At 38.8% G+C, this 20,403-nt stretch overlaps 1 protein-coding gene across 1 annotated transcript; it reads left to right on the top strand.

The window, feature by feature from the left end:
* Positions 1-12,025: 12,025 nt before the first annotated feature.
* Positions 12,026-19,484, top strand: LOC139324419 (vomeronasal type-2 receptor 26-like). The gene is made up of 4 exons (XM_070954132.1): positions 12,026-12,856; positions 14,006-14,233; positions 17,625-17,751; positions 18,559-19,484. Exons 1-4 carry the CDS (start codon positions 12,026-12,028, stop codon positions 19,482-19,484), a joined length of 2,112 nt encoding a protein of 703 aa, XP_070810233.1.
* The last annotated feature ends 919 nt before the right edge of the window (positions 19,485-20,403 follow it).

The following is a 20,403-nucleotide window of genomic DNA, read 5'->3' as shown; positions in this document are numbered from 1 at the left end:
ACTGTGACCAATGAACCTAAAATACTGTAAATTTATTCGCAAAAACACTGCAGGAAAAAGGGTGCTTGTGAAGATTTCACATTGATGGATAGGTTTCTCTGATTTTAACCCATATATGTGAGCTATTTCACACACTGTTTATACCTTTAGGTAAAAAGTGAACCCTTCACCTCTAGTGTTCTTTCTTGTCAGCATTTTTATACATGTAGTCTAAATACAAATTCTTCTTAGGAGGCATTGCTGTCTTTAAATATTGGGAAATATCCCAAGTCTGTGCAAGCAAAATGGTGTTAAAATATGATAGCTATTTTATACAGTTATTGAGCAAATTCTCAAATTCTGACCCAGAACTTTTAAATAAATTCTAAATTTCTCTATTAAAATTCTCTCTGTGTGTGTGTGTGGGAGAGAGATTGATTTCAGGTCACTTAAATCAATGGAAGAAATAAGGTTTACTTTCCTTTTCCCTTGGTTGACCACTTTCAATTTTTTTTTTTGAAATCTGTGAGTTTCTAATTTAGATTATTGAAATTTGCAAATAAAATTGTCACATTTTGTTAATCTCATCTTCTTTAGCCTCTTTTTTTTAAATGCAAAATTTGATTACTCTTTCTATTTCTGGGAAGCTGCTCATCATTTCAAAAGACAAAGAGAGAGTAGCAGCATGTACCTTTGTCCATTTAACAATAAATAATTAGGATGGCTTGGATTACAAACTATGATATTAGCTGGATTACAAACTATGATATTGAGTAAACAGAGCATTTATACTTATGCAGGAACTGCCATGAGACAATTTATCCTGATTTTCATTATATCCATATACAGTAGTGGCCAAAATTGTAGAAAGTTTTTGGGAAAAGTGTATTTTTGAGGTTTGATGGCTAATAACACCACTTTTTTTTTTTTTTTTGAGTTTCAAGATAATCATATTCCACTGCTGGTATGGCCTGGGAATAGCCCAGACCTTAACCCAATTAAAAACCTATGGAGCTGACTAAAGAAACTGGTTAGTCAGAAGCGACCCAGCAATAAAACCCAGTTAATAGGAGCAACCATTCAAGCTTGGTTTCACATTATAACAGCTGCAGAACTAAAAGAGTTGGTTTACTCTGTGGGAAGATGTTGTAAGGCCATAATTCATGCTAAAGGTTGCCCAACTAAGTATTAACTGACGTGATAATTTTTGTATGTCTCATTTTTTCTATGTGTTTCACTTTTCCTCTTTATATTGTAACTACTATTCTAATTGTTAGGGTGTGTGTAAAAAGTATTTGTTGCTTGTGCAACGAGCAGAGCAGAAACACACAGGGAAGGAGATAAACGTCCAGCTCATGTGAGAATAATACTTTATAGATAACAAGCAGTCTCGATGTAAGTAAAACAGTCCAAGGTCATAAACAGTAATATCAGTCCAGTAAGTATCTTCCCTTACCAAAGCAAACAGACTTTAGTAACTATTGGTATACAGTACCATATAATAGACTCAGTAAGCAACAGGATACAATCAGGTATCAATCCGGAAGAAGCAGGAAGAACCAGGAAGAAGGAACGCTTCTCTGTGCTGCTTATTTATGCACTGTAGCCTAATTACAGGGTTCAGCAAACCCTGATTACATGGCTCAGTTGTTCCTTAAAGGAACAGATATATTGCCTGACCAACAAGTTAGGAGTACGCTGCAAGCTGAACCTAACATTCTCCCCATTGGGCAGGACAATATACACAATAGATACAGAAACAAAAATACACATCCAAATCATACATTGTACAGTGGTATCAGTTACTTTTCAGATTCTTAATCCAAATCTTTCACAACAATTGGTGTGTTTAATGGCACCTTGCGCTTTGGTAAAATTATCGGCAATATTGTCCTCTGATGAGCAATATTCCAATGTAATCATGTTATCCTTAACACATTGCCGAACATTCAGATAACGTATATCAGTGTATTTAGTCCTTGTCTTTATAGCAAGATTCGTTGCCATTTTAATGGCTGCCTGGTTATCCTCATAAACCGTAATAGGATAATCCATTTTGAATCCAATATCTTCCATCAACTGTTTATAATAAATCAGTTCAGTACATGTAAGTGATAGACAAGAAAACTCCGCTTCCATGGTAGACAAACTGATGTGTTTCTGTCGAATTGATTTCCATCCAATCAGGCAGTTATCCAACATGATTGCTATTCCAGACGTAGATTTTCTGGCAAAATTGGCATCAGCATATGCCTTTAATATCATATTGGCATTTGGTTCTAAATACATAGCAAAATGCAATGTTCTTTTAAGATACCTAAGAACATGTTTAGCAGCCTGCCAATGCCTATCAGTAGGCTCTGAACTATATTGTGCTAGTTGATTAACACTAAAAGCTATATCAGGCCGTGTCCAGTTGCTCAAATACGACAAACTGCCTATTAATGATTGATACAGTTCTTTACTGAACTGTGGACTCTGCAAACTATCCTGTTGGAATTCTTGTGCCATAGGAGTCTTGGCAGGTTTACATAATTCCATCCCATATTTTTTCAACAATTTGCAGATCTTATTAGATTGTGAAATTTTAAATCCTCTAGATGTTTTTAGGATATCCAGCCCTAGATAATGCCGTATATGTCCTAGATTTCTAAGTTTAAATTTTGTTTGCAACTGACTGATAATCTCTCTGGCCTCAGCGTCAGTTCTGGTAATTATGGCAATGTCGTCTGTAAAGAGTAACAAGAATGAAACACATCCATCCTGTTCTTTTTTAAACAGACATTTATCTGCTACGCCCTCATAGAACCCAATGTTATGTAATTCCTGCACTATACATTGGTTCCACTCGTAACCTGATTGCCTTAAACCATATAGGCTTTTCTGTAGCCTCCAACACTCAGTGCTATCCTGTGTATCATAACCAGGAGGTTTTTTCATATATATTGTATGCCTCAACGGAGCGTTCAAGTAAGCTGTCTCAACATCTAAATGAGTAATAGAGCATTTATTTCTAGCTGCCCAAACAAGCATCGTTCTCAAAGTGCTCGCTCGTAAACTTGGAGCAAAAACCTCATCATAGTCTCTATCTGTCTGTGAGAACCCTTGTGCAACAAGCCGAGCTTTATGGGTTACTACCCCATCTACACTTTTCTTTACCTTATAGACCCACCTACAGCCTATAAGTTTCTCATATGGTGGTATTCTTACAACGTCATAGACACCAAGCCTCTTCAATGAATCAATTTCTCTATCCATTGCCTCTTGCCAGGCTTTTTGCTCCTTTTCTGGATATAATTTTATATCATGATAACTGGATGGTTCGATATCTACTTGGCAAACCACTGTGGCTTTATAGCGATCTGGTGGATGCCGGTCCCTGGAAGATCGTCTAGGCATAACAGGACTAACATCAGGTATATTGGGTTCATCCTCCCCTAACCCTGATTCCTGTTCCTGTTCTTCAATCTTAATAGATGGTTTATCATCCATCTCAGATGAACTATCATCATCAGGAATATGGTCCATCTTAACATCTACATCTGTAAAACCATAGTCTGCTTTTTCTAACCTGTCCCAGCCTTCATGTTCTAGAAATTTAGCATTGGCGCTACACAAAACTTTTGTTGTTCCTTTTTCCCAGAACCTATAGGACCTATGGTTAGCCTCATAGCCAACAAAAATCATTTTCTTTGCTCTCTGTTGGTCCTTCCTTCTCTGACTAACCGGTATATGCACCCAGGCTGGTGCACCAAAAGTATGTATATAACTTAAATCAGGCTTCCTGCCGTGCCATAAAGTAAAAGGTATTTTTCCTGTAGAGGAGTGCACCACATTATTTAAAATATGATTGGCACATAGTATTGCTTCTCCCCACAATTTATCAGGTAAACAAGCATCAGCCAGCATAGTCCTAGTCATAGCTTGTAGGGTCTGGCCTCTTCGTTCAATATATGCATTATGTTCTGGCCGGAAAGGGGCAGAACGTTTATGCTGTATCCCAGCTTCCTTCAAAAACTTAGCCAACTGATGGTTAGTAAACTCAGTTCCATTGTCAGTAACAATGCATTTCACCTTAAACCTCTGCTTCCTTTCTACAAAACGAAGCCAATTTGTGATACATTGGAACGTATCACTTTTGGACTTCATAAGGTAGCAAAAACCATATCTAGTAAAGTGATCAACTATACTTAAAATATAGCATGCTCCCCCTAAACTGGGTTTCTTTGGCCCTATTAAGTCTAAAAAGACTACCTCCAAAGGTTTAGTTGTTTTAAACCCATTGCAGCGGTTTGCAGGTGTAACTTTACTTTTATGCTGGTTACAAGTATTACAGTTCAGGTATTTGCTGCAAGCCCTTAATTTTATGCCATTAGACTGCTTAACAGTCAAATTCAACAACCTGAAATTCAGATGACCAAGCCTTCTATGTAATAAATGTACGCATTCATCATGAGGCTTTACATTTCCAAATTTAGCTTTTGACTGAACTAACAGTAATGACTTATCTCTAATAACAAATAAGTCGTTTTCTAATTCTGCAGTAACTACAGTGCCTTCACATTCCAGCAAACATTTGTTGTTTTTAAAAGTTACTGTAAACCCAGAATGTAGTAATGACTTTACAGATAAAAGGTTATATTTCAAACTAGGGATATAAAGCATGGGTAAAGGGTGCTTACTAATAGAACATTGAACAAGTCCCTCCCCAGCTACAGTCACATTCCAGCCATTAGCTAATTTGACCTTTTTAGTACTTTTCTTCATATTTAGAAACAGTTTTCTGTTTTTTGTTATGGATTGAGAGGCACCACTATCAATCACCCACCAATCATCTTTTATATTATTAGATGAACTGGTTGCTAAATTACACCCTTTCCTGGGTTTAGCAGAGTTTCTAACAGACTCTTTCTTATTATTACAATATTTTGCAATGTGCCCCTTAGCCCCACAAGCATAACAGCGTTTAACAATATTGACATTCTCATATACAGCTTCCACTTTCGGTTGCTGTTGCATCCTTAACTGGTCTCGTTCTTGCCTACATTTGGCCTCATCCAGTAACCTACCAGTTATACTGGCCAATGTTAGTTCATCTCTAGACAATACTTCTAATGATGAAACAAAAGAGTCATAACTGTCATCCAACGATGAAAGAATAATATAAACTTGCTGCAGTTCAGTAAACACAAGGTCTTTCTCATGTAGCTCCTGGAAAAGCCCTGTCATGGAGTCCAGGTGAGCCATCATGTCTCCTCCTTTCTGAAGATGTAAGCGAAATAGTTTCCGTGTCAGGTAGATATGGACACCCACAGAGTCACGAACGTAGAGCTTCTTTAGCTTTGACCAACACCTCGCAGCAGACTCTTCGCCCCGGAAATGGACAAGTTGCTGGTCTCCCAGTGTCAGGCCAATGATGCATAAAGCACGCTCGTTGTCCCTGTGAAACTTCACTATCTTTTTGGCATCTTCTTCATCAGCAGCATTCAATGCAGTTATGTCCGGTGGATTATTAACCATGTCCCACAGTCCTTCTTTTCGCAAAAGTAGACAGCATTTTGTGGACCAGGTAACATAGTTTGTTCCATCCAACCGGGTTATAGTAGCATAACTTGTACCTTGCTCAAAAGCCATCATCTTGACTACTACACCCACTGCCTGCACTTCTCACTTCCACAAAAACAAATTAAAGAGCCCTGGAACGTTCTGGGCCCATAACCAATGTTAGGGTGTGTGTAAAAAGTATTTGTTGCTTGTGCAACGAGCAGAGCAGAAACACACAGGGAAGGAGATAAACGTCCAGCTCATGTGAGAATAATACTTTATAGATAACAAGCAGTCTCGATGTAAGTAAAACAGTCCAAGGTCATAAACAGTAATATCAGTCCAGTAAGTATCTTCCCTTACCAAAGCAAACAGACTTTAGTAACTATTGGTATACAGTACCATATAATAGACTCAGTAAGCAACAGGATACAATCAGGTATCAATCCGGAAGAAGCAGGAAGAACCAGGAAGAAGGAACGCTTCTCTGTGCTGCTTATTTATGCACTGTAGCCTAATTACAGGGTTCAGCAAACCCTGATTACATGGCTCAGTTGTTCCTTAAAGGAACAGATATATTGCCTGACCAACAAGTTAGGAGTACGCTGCAAGCTGAACCTAACACTAATAGCAAATCCTTCATAAAAGTTATTGCATTACATTCTTGATTAAATTATCTTTTCATTGATATATAATTTTATAGTACTACTCCCCCCCAAAAATTGATGTTGTTAGCTTTAGAAAATACACTTTTCCCAAAAGGTTTCCACAATTTTGGCCACCACTGTATCCTACCCAATTGAAACACAACAACACAGTTACACACAGCCATCTATACAGACAAATAAATGTAGATGCCCTTCACATGCATATGTTCCTCTTTATTTTACAACTGAGAACTCCTTGTGAGGTCATCCAAAGCATGAAGCATGGACAATATCTGCAGAATTCAAAAGCTGCATATAATCAATTTGGAGAACAACTGAACTTTTGTATGGAACTCTATTCATGGTCTCTTCAAATGCGGTTCTGTTTATTAAATTGGTACTTGAAATGTAGTGTCCTCCTGATCATGCAAATACTGATGTCAGGGTTCCAAGTAACACCCCCAACAAAAGAAGACTCCGAGGCTGGAGATTCCTCGAAGTTCCATTTTATTAGAGATGTCATATTGGAACATCTGGGAAAACCCGAATCTGAAAATTTTCAGGTTTTCCCCACCCAAGTGAAAGTTCAAGTCCCTGCCCAGCACCCACATGTCCATCACATGACCCAATCAGGCACCATCCAAACTGGAGATACCTTCCAGTCACCCGACTCCAGGTGCCAGGGCAAAGCGTCCTTGACTCTCTGAGAAAGCAATGTTATTTTGACTATATATCTCCCATGCTCCATATAATCTCCCCCTTCCATTTTCCCACAGTAGAAAATGTGGCAAGCCTGAAAGCCCAATGTAAAAGATGGCTCCCAGGCTTGACAACTGGTTTAGAAAGTGTTTAATGTTCTTTTTTTGTAAAAGCTTTTGTTTCTCATCTCCTCTGGTATAAAAACTAGGTACATTCCCCCCCCCACCCGCCGTCCTACTAAAGGAGCACAAATGTTGAATTCAAATCTCAGGAACATGTTCACCTGTTTTCAAAGTCTCAGAGAAACACTGCCGCTGATTAATAATTATTAATAATAATCCCATGTAACACCGCTCCTGCGCGAGCTGCACTGGCTCCCGGTGGTCTTCCGGGTGCGCTTCAAGGTGTTGGTTATCACCTTTAAAGCGCTCCATGGCATAGGGCCTAGCTATCTGCGAGACCGCCTGCTGCTACCGACAACCTCCCATTGACCCGTGCGCTCCCACAGAGAGGGCCTCCTCAGGGTGCCATCAGCCAAACAATGTAGGCTGGTGACCCCCAGGGGGTGGGCCTTCTTGGTGGGGGCTCCCACCCTCTGGAATCAGTTGCCCCCAGAGATAAGGAGAATCCATGACCTCAATGCCTTCCCATTGAAGCCATTTTTTCCAGCAAGCCGGGTTGGCTTAAGAAGAAATTTTTAAATTCTTTTAATCAGTCTGTGATTTCTTAACTTTTGGGCCAAAATTTATATATATTTTTAAATGTTTTTTAATATTTGTATTCTATGTTTTTTTTATCTTGGCTGTACACTGCCCTGAGTCCTCAGGGAGAAGGGCGGTATATAAATTGGAAATTAAATTAAATTAAATTAAAAACAATGACAATATTTCCCCCAGGCAATTCTGAAATTAACTATGTTGACTTCCCAGTTCCTTAGGGGGGGATTATTAGATCTTATTGGAAAAAATAACAAGCCAATATTAAAATGCGTTTACTCATCATTGAAAGCTAGAGATGAAATCTACCATTCTTCCTCAGTTGAATGACAGATAATTTCCAGACAACCGTCATGACTTCAGTTCTCACAATTAGCAACCACTCAGGTTGGACAGTGCTATATAAAGACTAGTCAGAAGAGTTGTGTGGAAGATGTTAGCCCTGGTGTTGTTGGTGTTAGTGTTACTTCCACTGACAGTGTGCAAAGTTTCTAGCTTTAGATGTAATATTAGTGAGCCTCTTCCTATTCATCATAAGTATTATAAGTCAGGAGATCTCGTAATGGCTTTCATTATTTCTCACACTTACCGGTTTTCAGATCCTACCTCCTATAAAAAACGTCCTTCGTCTGCACTCTTTGGTGACTTTGTGTAAGGCATTTGATTTTCTTAACTGTGTTGCATGCATTTTCCAACTATATTCTACATCTGTTGCTGTGTGTTGGGGAGAGTGGGTGCAGATTTGATGCAGGTTTGTTTAGTTGTTCAGTAGAGATTTTATTTTTCTTTTCTAAGAATGGAGGCAGACTCCATTGTCATTCGGGGCCATATTTCTGCCTTATAGACTAAGCATTTAAAGTTATGAATATTTCTTTCCAGCATCATAATTATTCATTTACGATTTCCATTCAGGGACACTTTGAAGGGAAGCCATTAGGAATTCTTTATTCTGGGATGGATCTACAAATTATTATTACATACAGTAGTGGCCAAAATTGTGGAAACCTTTTGGAAAAAGTGTATTTTTTGAGGTTTGAAGGCTAATAACACCACTTTTTTTTTTTTTTTTGAGTTTCAAGATAATCATACTCCACTGCTGGAATGGCCTGGGAATAGCCCAGACTATTGAAAATCTGTGGAGCCGACTAAAGAAACTGGTTAGTCAGAAGTGACACAGCAATAAAACCCAGTTAATAGAAACAATCATTCAATCTTGGTTTCACATTATAACAGCTGCAGAACTAAAAGATTTGGTTCACTCCATGGGAAGATGTTGTAAGGCTGTAGTTCATGCTAAAGGTGACCCAACTAAGTATTAACTGACATGGTATTTTTGTATATCTTGGTTTTTCTATGGTGATAATTTTTGTATATCTTGTTTTTCTACATGTTTCACTTTTCTTCTTTATACTGTAAACTGCTATTCTAATAGCAAATCCTTCATAAAAGTTATTGCATTACATTCTTGATTAAATTATCTTTCCATTGATGTATAATTTTATGGTACTACTCCCCCCAAAAAAGTGGTGTTATTAGCTAGTTTTAGAAAATACACTTTTCCCAAAAGGTTTCCACAATATCATTTACATGTCAGTGTTGTAAATTGAATTAAGGATTTATTTGTGAGAGTAATTCTCTCCTCATCCTAATCTTTGTCTGCTCTGTGTAAATGGTCTAAATGCCTACTACAGTGGTTGAAGAATGGAGATAATACCTGGAGAGATGGTTTTAAACTTCTCTATTACCTGTAATGTTAATTTATTAATAATTAATGTTAATTTGAATGTTCTGCGCAACTTGAAGAATGAGAGAGGAATCAGTAGCGAGGAAACGTTCAAGGTAGCATCTTAAATACAATATTCTCAGTCTTAATCTGGGTGACTTTAATTTATTTGAGGATAATAAAGGGGGAAAATGAGTCACCCACTATGCTCATTTGTGGATTCTGTAGGTGTTATTCTTTTTCCTCTAAAAAGAAGACAGACCATAAGGGAACCAAAAATTCACAGAGAATTTCCTAGAAGAAACCATATAGTTTTGTAACTTTCCACAAAATTATGGTCATGGATATTAAGAGCCCAAACATTGCAGTCATATTTGATCTCACTTAGCACTTCAACACATTAATGTGTTCCTTTGCCAAAGCTCTGTATTTCTATCTTTTTCTTAACGACAATTCAAAAAACGTGATTGAAAATAGGGTTAGGGTTAGGATTTAGGATGATGGCTCTACCTATTTTTAATGTTCAGCAAAGCACTTTGAAATCTGAAATGTATGGAGGTCATCACAAGAAGAACATGAGTGCCACTGATTGATTAGCTCAATCAATGAGATTTTGTGACCATTTCAAGTTTGAGTACCATACCGAAGAAGTTAGGTCTACCTCTCTGGAAAATTTCCATTCCTAAAATCATTAACTTCTTTCAAATTTTTGAAGCTGCTATGAAATCATGCAAAACAGTCTTCCAAAAAGGATTGAAGAAAGTCCTACCGAAGTTCCTATAGAAGTACTTGGACTCTTCAGGTTCAGTAGAAACCAGAGAAACAGCTTCAAAAATGAAAGTATATAAAACTATTCTGAGAAAAAGCACCAAGAGATATTTGGAAAACAAGTTCACATGTTTTGTGTTTTAATGTGGTTGGAGCATATTAGCATTCTGAAGAAAAATCTTTAGAGAAGTCATAAGGTTCTTCCAGGACAAAGGACCAAGCAATTTAATTTCAAATAAGACATTGGTTATCATTTTTAGCTATTAATTTCTCTTGTTGTAGAGTCATGAAACAGAACTACCAACATATCTTGACTTTGGAATTTGCTTTAAAGGAGATCAATGACAACACCCAACTCTTGCCTAACATCACTCTGGGCTTCCATATCTACAATAATGATTTCAGTGCCAGTGTTATTTATCTTGCTTCCATGGAACTTCTGTCCACAAAAGACCAATTCTTTCCAAATTACAAATGTGATGCCCAAAATAATCTGGTAGCAGTCATTGGGGGACCTAACTCTGATGTCTGCCTCAACATGGCAACAATTCTCTGCATGTACAAGATCCCACAGGTAGGCAATGTGAATATACCTTAAGTATTTAAAAAGGGAGAACATCTTCTCTAAAATTTGAGGCATTTTTCTGATCACGTTATGAGTGAACAAAATAGAGACAAATCCAAAGACTTAACTTAAATAGAAACTCTTCATTCTGGGAAAGAGTTGTCTGTTTATTTCTTCGTTGAGGTACTTCTTCGTGCATGTCATGTGAAGAGGGAATAGACATGATTCGATAGGAAATTTTTGTGATTTTTATTTTTAGAATAGAATAGAATTCTTTATTGGCCAAGTGATTGGACACACAAGGAATTTGTCTTTGGTGCATATGCTCTCAAGTGTACATAAAGAAAAAGTAAAATATGTTCGTCAAGAATCATAAGATACAGCACTTAGTGATAGTTATAGGATACTAATAAGCAATCAAATCATACTAGGAAACAATAAAAACAATATAAGCTGTAAAGATACAAGCAACATGGATATAGCCATAAATGGAAAGAGATAGGTACAGTAAGGATGAGAAGAATAGTAATACAGGCTTAGAAGTTAATTTGACAGTGTTGTGGGAATTATTAGCAGAGTGATGGCATTTGGGGAAAAACTGTTCTTGTATCTTGTTGTTCTGGTGTGCAGAGCCCTATAGCGTCATTTTGAGGATAGAAGTTTAAACAATTTATGTCCAGGATGTGAGGGTCTGTAGATATTTTCAGAGCCCTCTTTTTGACTTGTGCAGTATACAGATCCTCAGTGGAAGGCAGGTTGGTAGCAATTGTTTATTCTGTAGTTCTAATTATCATCTGAAGTCTGTGTCTGTCTTGTTGGGTTGCAGAACCAAACCAGACAGTTATAGAGGTGCAGATGACAGACTCATAATTCCTCTGTAGAATTGAATCAACAGTTCTTTGAGCAGTTTGAGTTTCTGAATTGGTGCAGAAAGAACATTCTTCGTTGTGCTTTTTTGATGACGTTTTTGATCTAAGATGTCCATTTTAAGTCTTGAGATATGATAGAACCTAGAAACTTGAAGGACTCTACTGTTGATTCTGTGTTGTCTATTATTGTAAGAGGTGGTAGTATAGGAGGGTTTCTCCTAAAATCTACCACCATTTCTCCAGTTTTGAGTGTATTTGGTTCAAGATTGTTCTGGTTGGACCACAAGGTTAGTTGTTCAACCTCCCGTCTGTATGCAGACACTCAGATTTGAAACCCAGATCCAGGAAAATTGAATTTTGAACAATAATACAAGAATGAAAAACAGAACCAAAAAAATGTATTCATCAGCATCAGCAACATGCATGGACAAACATCCATACTTGTTTTTTGTTTTGGAAATATCTTTTTCCGGTGTTCTCTTTTTATTTAGCTCACGTATGGCTCTGCTCTATTGATGGAGAAGCAAACTGAAGGAGTTTTTTTTCGGCAGATGTTCCCAAGTGTAGCACTCCAATATGAGGGTATTCTGAGGTTATTGCTATATTTCAGCTGGAGATGGGTTGGAGTGGTTTATCTGAATGATGTTAATGGAGAGAGATTCGTACAGGAAGTGCTTCCCATGTTCTCCAAAAGCGGCATCTGCTTTGACATCATACAAAGATTCCCACAGCTAACTTTTTCTGTGTTTGCTGATCAAATGGTGAAGGAGGGCTTTGAAACATTCCTGGGTATCATGAAAAGCTCTGCAAATGTATTGATTGTACACGGTGAAATCCAGACCATCATTATTCTGAGAATGGTCCTTCACTTCTCGGAATTTGAGAACATACCAATGGTAACGAAGGTCTGGATTATGACAGCTCAAATGGATTTCACCTCAATTCCCTTCCAAAATGATTGGAATTTAGATTTCATCCATGGTGCTGTATCACTTGCAATGCACAAAAAGGAATTGTCTGGTTTCCAGAAATTTGTTCAAGACCAAAATCCTAAAGGGAAAAGAGAAGATGGTTTCATCAAAGCTTTTTGGGAACAAGCCTTTAACTGCGTGTTTCCTGTTTCTCTGGCAGACCAAGAAGGAAGCACAATCTGCACAGGTGAAGAAAAATTAGACTATCTTCCTGCATCTGTTTTTGAAACAAGCCTGACCGCTCACAGCTACAGCATCTACAATGCTGTCCATGCTGTGGCTCATGCGCTACATGATATGCATTCAAACAAATTCAGGTTCGGATCAAGAAGAAAGGGAGGAAGATGGAAGCTTCTGAATAAGTCATTGTGGCAGGTAATGGCCTTCCAAGCTGAGATACTGTATGCATACTTGTTCTAGCATATTTTTATTTATATATTTAGCTAGTTAGTTTGTTAAACACGTACGAGATAATAGGTATAAGTATAAGCATAGACATGAACACAGGAAATAAGTATAAATAAATGGGGAAAGTAGGATAGGGATGGTAGGCATGCTAGTGCACTCATGCAGACCCCTTACAGACCTCTTAGGAATGGTATGAGGTCCACAGTAGACAGTTTAAGGTTGAAGCTATGGGGGTTTGAGGATGTAACAATGGAGTGTTTGCAATACAGTGTTACCGGAGTCTACGAGATTGTATTGGACGTTCTGATTTTTGTTACCAATGTGTAAGACAGAGCATTTGTTAGCTGAGATTTGGAGTTGCCAATTGTTTGGCCATTCTGACACATAGTTAAGATCACTTTGTAGGACAGCAGTATTGTCATGGTGTTAAATAGTTTTACGTCACGAGCAAAGAGGACGCAGCTGCTTATAATATGATTGCAAAGGTCATTTATATAAAGCAGAAAGAGTGTGGGTCCTAAAACGCTGCCTTGGGGGACACCGCTGTTAACTGGTGCAGGGTTTGTAAGTACAGAGTGGATATCTAGGTTAGCGGTTTTCAACCTGTGGTCTGTGGTCCCTGGAGGGGCAGGCACGAATGTCATCACATGAGGCCTGCAAAGGCTTGAAGAAGTGTTATGATTTAAGCCTTCAGTTAAGTCTTGGAAGTCCATGACCATGGTTCGTGGCCACAAAAGATATTTAAAGGGTATCAGTCACAAAGAAATAACAATAGCAATAGCACTTAGACTTGTAGACCACTTCACAGTGCTTTATAGCCCTCTCTAAGCTGTTTACAGAGTCAACATATCGCCCCCAACAATCTGGGTCCTCATTTTACCCACCTCGGAAGGATGGAAGGCTGAGTCAACCTTGAGCCTGGTGAGATTTGAACTGCCAAATTGCAGGCAGCCGGCAGTCAGCAGAAGTAGCCTGTAGTACTGCACTCTAACCACTGCACCAACCTGGCTCTTAAAGAAAGGTGGAGAACCACCAATCTAGGTTACATTTACTGTCTTTTTTTTTTTTTACATACATTAGCATTTCTTTAACACCATAAATATTTTCTGATTCCAGTTGCACCATTACCTGAGAAGTATTTCATTTAACAACTCTGCTGGGGAACAGGTTTCTTTTGATGAAAATGGTTCATTAATTGCAGGATTTGACATTGTAAATTGGGTCACTTTCCCAAACCGATCCTTTCGGAAAGTAAGAGTTGGCAAAGTAGAACCATCGGCTTTCTCTTTAAAAATGTTAAACATTTATGGAGATTATATTGAATGGCCACGTAGATTCAACCAGGTAAGGATTTAATTCATATTGTAATACTGTAAATCATTTTCTGATGTTTAGAAAAACAAGAACAATTCAGGCCATACAGCCCCTGAAATAATTTACTTATCGTTGGATAATTCTTTGAATTTATCTCAATTTATCTCTCTTATTCGCTCCAGATATTTCAAGATTCTTCTTTCACTCATTTTACCTTTCCAATGTAGCAAGAGCAATAGCACTTAGACTTATATACCACTTCACAGTGCTTTACAGCCTTCTCTAAGCAGTTTACAGAGTTTGGCCCCAACAATCTGGGTCCTCATTTTACTGACCACGGAAGGATAGAAGACTTTGTAGAGACTTTATTGTTTGATTTGGGGTCCAAAATATCACGAGGGCCACATTCCTTCTTGTCTTATCTTAACCAAGTTCACACCACATTAGCTGGGGATGCATTTAATGAATACTTTATCAACACAATGGCAAAAATATGGGCAAATCACATTAGGGCAGCTACTACAAATAGTCCTCAATTTACACTCAGCAATAACAATAGGACTTAGACTTATATACTGCTTCACAGTGCTTTACACCCCTCTCTAAGCAATTTTACAGAGTCAGCCTATTGCCCCCAACAATCTGGGTCCTCATTTTACCCACCTTGGAAGGATGGAAGGCTGAGTCAACCTTGAGACTGGTGAGATTCGATCTGCCAAACTGCTGGCAGCCGGTGATCAGCAGAAGTAGCCTGCAGTGCTGTACTCTAACCTCTGTGCCACCTCTGCTCTTGGTTGCTTAATGACTATTAGAAGTTGGAAAAGACTTCAAAAAAGCTGTGTGCGATGCATCCTTGACATTACAACTGCTGCATTGACCCTTAGTCAGATGTTTGCATTTCAGGAGCTTGGTAACCAGTTTGCAGAAGCCTGAAATCATGTGACCACAATTTGCAATCCCCCCCCCCCATTTTCTGGCAAAAATAGTAAAAAAAACCGCTTCCATTGGATAGAGGTAGTCCTTGACTTACAAGCTGTGGTGAGCTGTGGTGGCGCAGTAGTTAGAATGCAGTACTGCAGGCTGCCTGCCGGCTCCTGCAATTAGGCAGTTTGAATCTAACCAGGCTCAAGGTTGACTCAGCCTTCCATCCTTCCAAGGTGAGTAAAATGAGGACCCAGATTGTTGGGGGAAATCTGCTCACTCTGTAAAACTGCTTAGAGAGGGTGATCAAAGTGCTGTGGAGCAATATATATATACCGTGTTTCCCTGAAAATAAGACATCCCCTGATGATAAGCCCAATTGGGTTTTTGAGCGCATGTGCTAAAATACACCCCCCCGAAAATAAGCCCCTCCAAAATAAGCCCCCCCTCAGAAAATAAGCCCTCCCCGAAAATAAACCCTCCTCAATATTATTTAAAAGCATGCACAGCTAGTCCCCGCTATTTTCTTTGCTTAGGGTTAGGGAGACAGAGCTGGAAATCAGATAAGATGGCAAGAGGAGCCCTGTTTTGCTCCATGCTCCCCAAAATAATAAACCTCCCCGAAAATAAGGCCAAGCACTTATTTCAGGGTTCAAAAAATATATAAGACAGGGTCTTATTTTTGGGGAAACACGATAAGTCTAAGTGCTATTGCTATTGCTACAACAGTTGCTTAGTGACCATTTGAAGTTACAATGGCACTGAAAAAAGTGACCTATGAGCATTTTCAACACTTATGACCATTGCGGTATCCCCATAGTCATGTGATTAACATTCGGATGCTTGGACAACTGGTTCATATTTATGACGGTTGCAGTGGCTCAGGATCACATGATCCCTTTTTGCAACCTTCTGAAAAACAAAGTCAATTTTATTTATTTATTTATTTATTTATTTTATTTTATTAGATTTTTATACCGCCCCCTCTCCCGAAGGACTCGGGGCGGTGAACAGCCAAAATTAAAAAACATACAATATAAACCATTAAAATACGTTTAAAACAGAATTAAATCTAAAATGGCTCCCCAATTTAAAACGCCTTACCCATACCCCAATAAATAAGACGAATTTAAAATTTAAAAATTTAAAATTTCCACATTTAAAAAGGGGGAAGATTTAGGCCAGGCCAGCTTGATAAAATAGAAAAGTCTTAAGCGCGCGGCGGAAGGTGCGCCATATCCACTTAGCAACCAGTTTAACAATTGCAGGGATTCCCTTAACAAATGTGGCAAGAAAAGTCGTAAAATGGACAAAAACTCACTTAACAAATTTTTCACTTAGCAACATAAATCCTGGGCTCAATTGTGGTCATAAGTCGAGGACCACCTGTATGCCATGTTCATTAACAACCAGTGATTCATTTAACCATCACATGATTCACTCAATAATCATGGTGAATTTGGCCTACAATGGTAAAGCCTACAAACCTGAAATTTGGCACATATGTTTCTCTTGGCTTCTAGGTGCTCAATAAGAAAGGATTTTTCAAAATGACCATCAAATCATTAGTATTTCATATACAGTATTATATTCACATTCTCTGATGCCAAGGAGTTAGACGTTCTACTCCCCCTCCCCACCCCACCTGAAAGGAACTCTGTCCCAACTGCCAATGGCCTTATATTAACACACTCTGATACTAAGGAGTTACAAGTTCTATCCCCCTCCCCACCTGAAAGGAACTCTGTCCAACTGCCAGTTGCCTTATATTAATACACCCTGATGCTAAGGAGCTAGACATTCTACTCCCCCTCCCCACCTGAAAAGAACTCTGTTCCAACTACCAGTTGCCTCATATTTTGTTACCTCGGTTCAAATTCACAGACGTTCCACTCCTTCACTCAAGAGCGGTCTGGGGCTCCTTACAGGGCATGAAAGGCAATCACTACCTCACCAAAATGTCTATGCTTTTCACCTATGGAACTGCTTCTGAACTCAAGGCATTAGAAGAGATATTCCCTTATGAGTTTCAATCACCGACCACCACTGAGCAATGGATTGGGAACCAAATTTCTCTTGCATGGTGTTCCAGCTCCAAATCACTTCTTACACTGACCTCCTCAGTTCAGATGATCTGTTCCTTCGACTGAAACACCAGTTAAAGGGAAAAGAGGGGAAAAATGCAGGAAAAGAGCAAGCCCGGTCATAACTACTCATAAATTTTCAAGCTTTAAGTTTCAATTTATCAAGCCCAATCACATAGTTTCATAGCGATGCACAGTTAATCCAGCTAGCAACTATTAAAAAATATAATATGAAAAGATCAAGTAGAAGTAACTGGAGATGGTGGGCATAGTTGCCACAGCTAATGTCATATTTGTAAAACAGTGTAATTACTATATATCTGTCCCCAAATGCTCTTGAAAAAATGGTACTATTGTGCTATTATTTTAGCTCATTTCATAATTGTAAATCACTTACTCTTTTCATTTTTGAACAGACATGGCCCCTTTCTCTCTGTAATGACAAATGTCATGGAGGCACCAGTAAGACAAAGATAGAAGGGAAGCCAAACTGTTGTTATAATTGCCTTTCATGCCCTGAAGGGAAAATTTCAAACCAGACAGGTAAGAGATACTATAAAGAGTATCTTTATGGTTATGCTATGGTTGTGACCTTTATGGTACAGTATGGTTGTGACCTTCAATTCCACAGAATAATTCAAAGTGTAGGGCCCGCCGGCAGGCAGCAGAGCTGGCAGCAGAGTCAGACAGTGAGGAGGTTGGGGAGGAACATGGGCCAGTCCTGGGAGCTGAGGAAAGCTCGGATGAGGGCTCTGCGTCAGAGGCAGAAAGAGAGATAGACAGCAGCGAGGTAGAAGAACAGTTGGAGCTGCATGCTCAGAGCTTCCAGAAGACAAGAACAACTCAGAAAGCAGGCTTGACTTGGGAGTAAAGACACACCTTGGAGATGATTGGCCCCTCCCATAGGAAACAAAAGATAAGTGAATGGGGAGGGAGCTTTTGCAGGAAACAATTCGTTCATTCAGTAGTTTCAAGAGTGAAGAGTTCTGTTCGTGACTCTAAGAGACTCTGTGCCAAGTTTTGCCTTACTCTGCATTTGGAAACAAGTTACGTGGCAGCTTGCCAAGCAAGATAAGGCGTGTTGATAAATATTCCTTTGTAAAACTGTTTGGACAAACCTTGCTGACTGTGAATGAAAGTAATTCATAGTCGAGTAAATAAGAGAGATTTTGCTGGAACCAATTCCTGCTTTCTGTTTTTTAAGGGAGCCTAGGCCAGAACAGGATGATTTTCTTTCCCAAAGTCTATTGAAGTTGTGCATACTCTACAAACTTTCAGTAGAAATCTATCTACATTTCTAAATCATTCTAGATTTTTTTTTTTTTTTTTTGCTAATCCTTTCTTTTCCAGATATGGATGACTGTGTCCAGTGTCCAGAGGATAAATATCCAAACTATGACCAAGATGCATGCCTTCCAAAAGATATAAGCTTCTTGTCTTATGAAGAATCTTTAGGGATCAGTTTGGCTATATTTGCTCTTTCCTTCTCTTTTGTTACAGCTGTGGTACTGAAAATCTTCCTCAAGCACCAGGATACTCCCATCGTGAAGGCCAATAACCGGAACCTTACCTATACTCTCCTCATGTCTCTCTTCCTCTGCTTCCTTTGTACCTTGCTGTTCATTGGACGGCCTGAGAAGATACCATGCCTCTTCCGCCAAACAGCTTTTGGCATCATCTTTACAGTGGCGGTTTCTTGTGTATTAGCCAAAACCATCATTGTGGTTCTGTCCTTCATGGCCACCAAGCCAGGATCCCAAATGAGAAAATGGGTGGGGAAAAGACTAGCAACCTACATTGTTCTTTCTAGTTCTTTTATTCAAGCCTGTATTTGTATATTGTGGTTGGCAACCTCACCTCCATTCCCAGATTTTGATACCCACTCAATACCTGAAAAAATTGTCCTGGAATGTAATGAAGGTTCTGCTATCATGTTTTATTGTGTATTGGCTTTTCTGGGTATCTTGGCTGTTATCTGCTTTACTCTTGCTTTCCTGGCCAGAAAGTTGCCTGACAGTTTTAATGAAGCCAAGTTTATCACTTTCAGCATGTTGCTATTTTGTGCTGTTTGGTTGTCCTTTGTTCCAACCTACTTATGCACCAAGGGGAAATACATGGTAGCTGTAGAGATCTTCTCTATCTTGGCCTCTGGTGCTGGTTTATTGATTTGTATCTTTTCTCCCAAATGCTATATAATTGTTTTAAGGCCTGAATTAAATAGCAGGGAACATTTGATGAGACGAACAAATTTAAAAAAAAATTACTTGTCTACATGAAAGAGGCTAAAATTTTATTTTATTTTTAAGAAACTGGGCTTCATCACAATAGCATGTTCCATTTACACAAACACTATTTGATTAGAATTAATCATAGATGGATTGGAAGAACCATTCTTATAACTTCTTCACTGGGATGTAAACTTCATAGAAATCTTGTAATAAAACATGACGGCTGTAAAAAATATTTGCAGATATTCCTATCCTTTCAGCTCCAAATACAAAATGAAATGTAATGAGTATTTCATGGAAAATTAGTTTCCCACCCCCCCAGTTCTAGTAATATATTGTGAATTGTTAGATGTATAGTGCTTTAAAGTGAGGATAGAAGGCAGCGGTGAAATCCAAATTTTTTACTACCAGTTCTGTGGGTGTGGCTTGCTGGACGTGGCAGAGGAAGGATACTGCAAAATCTCCATTCCCACCCCACTCCAGGGGAAGGATACTGCAAAATCCCCATTCCCTCCCCACTCCTGGAGGAAGGATATTGCAAAATCTCCATTCCCACCCTACTCTGGGGTCAGTCAGAGGTGGTATTTGCCGGTTCTCCAAACTACTCAAAATTTCCGCTACCAGTTCTCCGAACTGCTCAAAGTTTCCGCTACTGGTTCTCCATAACCTGTCAGAACCTGCTGGATTTCACTCTTGATGGAAGGCCAATTTAGTGTAGTGGTTAAAAGCATTGGAAAAGAAACTGGGAGATTGTGAATTGTAGTCCTGCAATAAGTAGAAGGCTCACTGGGTGACTTTACGGAAGTCACTCATTCTCAACCAATGGAAGGAGACAAAAGAAAGCCAGTTAAAAAAACAATTTTACCTACAAAATGTTATTGTCCATTGCCAGGAATCCAGATTGGCTCATAGGCACATCTGTCCTTGCAGACATAGGAAATTCACACAGAGATACACACACATACAC

The sequence above is a fragment of the Pituophis catenifer genome, unplaced genomic scaffold (assembly GCF_029215685.1).
Source record: "Pituophis catenifer annectens isolate HBS135680 unplaced genomic scaffold, rPitCat1.0.hap2 SCAF_15, whole genome shotgun sequence".
NCBI classification, from domain to species: Eukaryota; Metazoa; Chordata; class Lepidosauria; order Squamata; family Colubridae; genus Pituophis; species Pituophis catenifer.
Note: the sequence above shows the minus strand (reverse complement) of the source record. Positions and strands in the feature narration are given on the sequence as shown.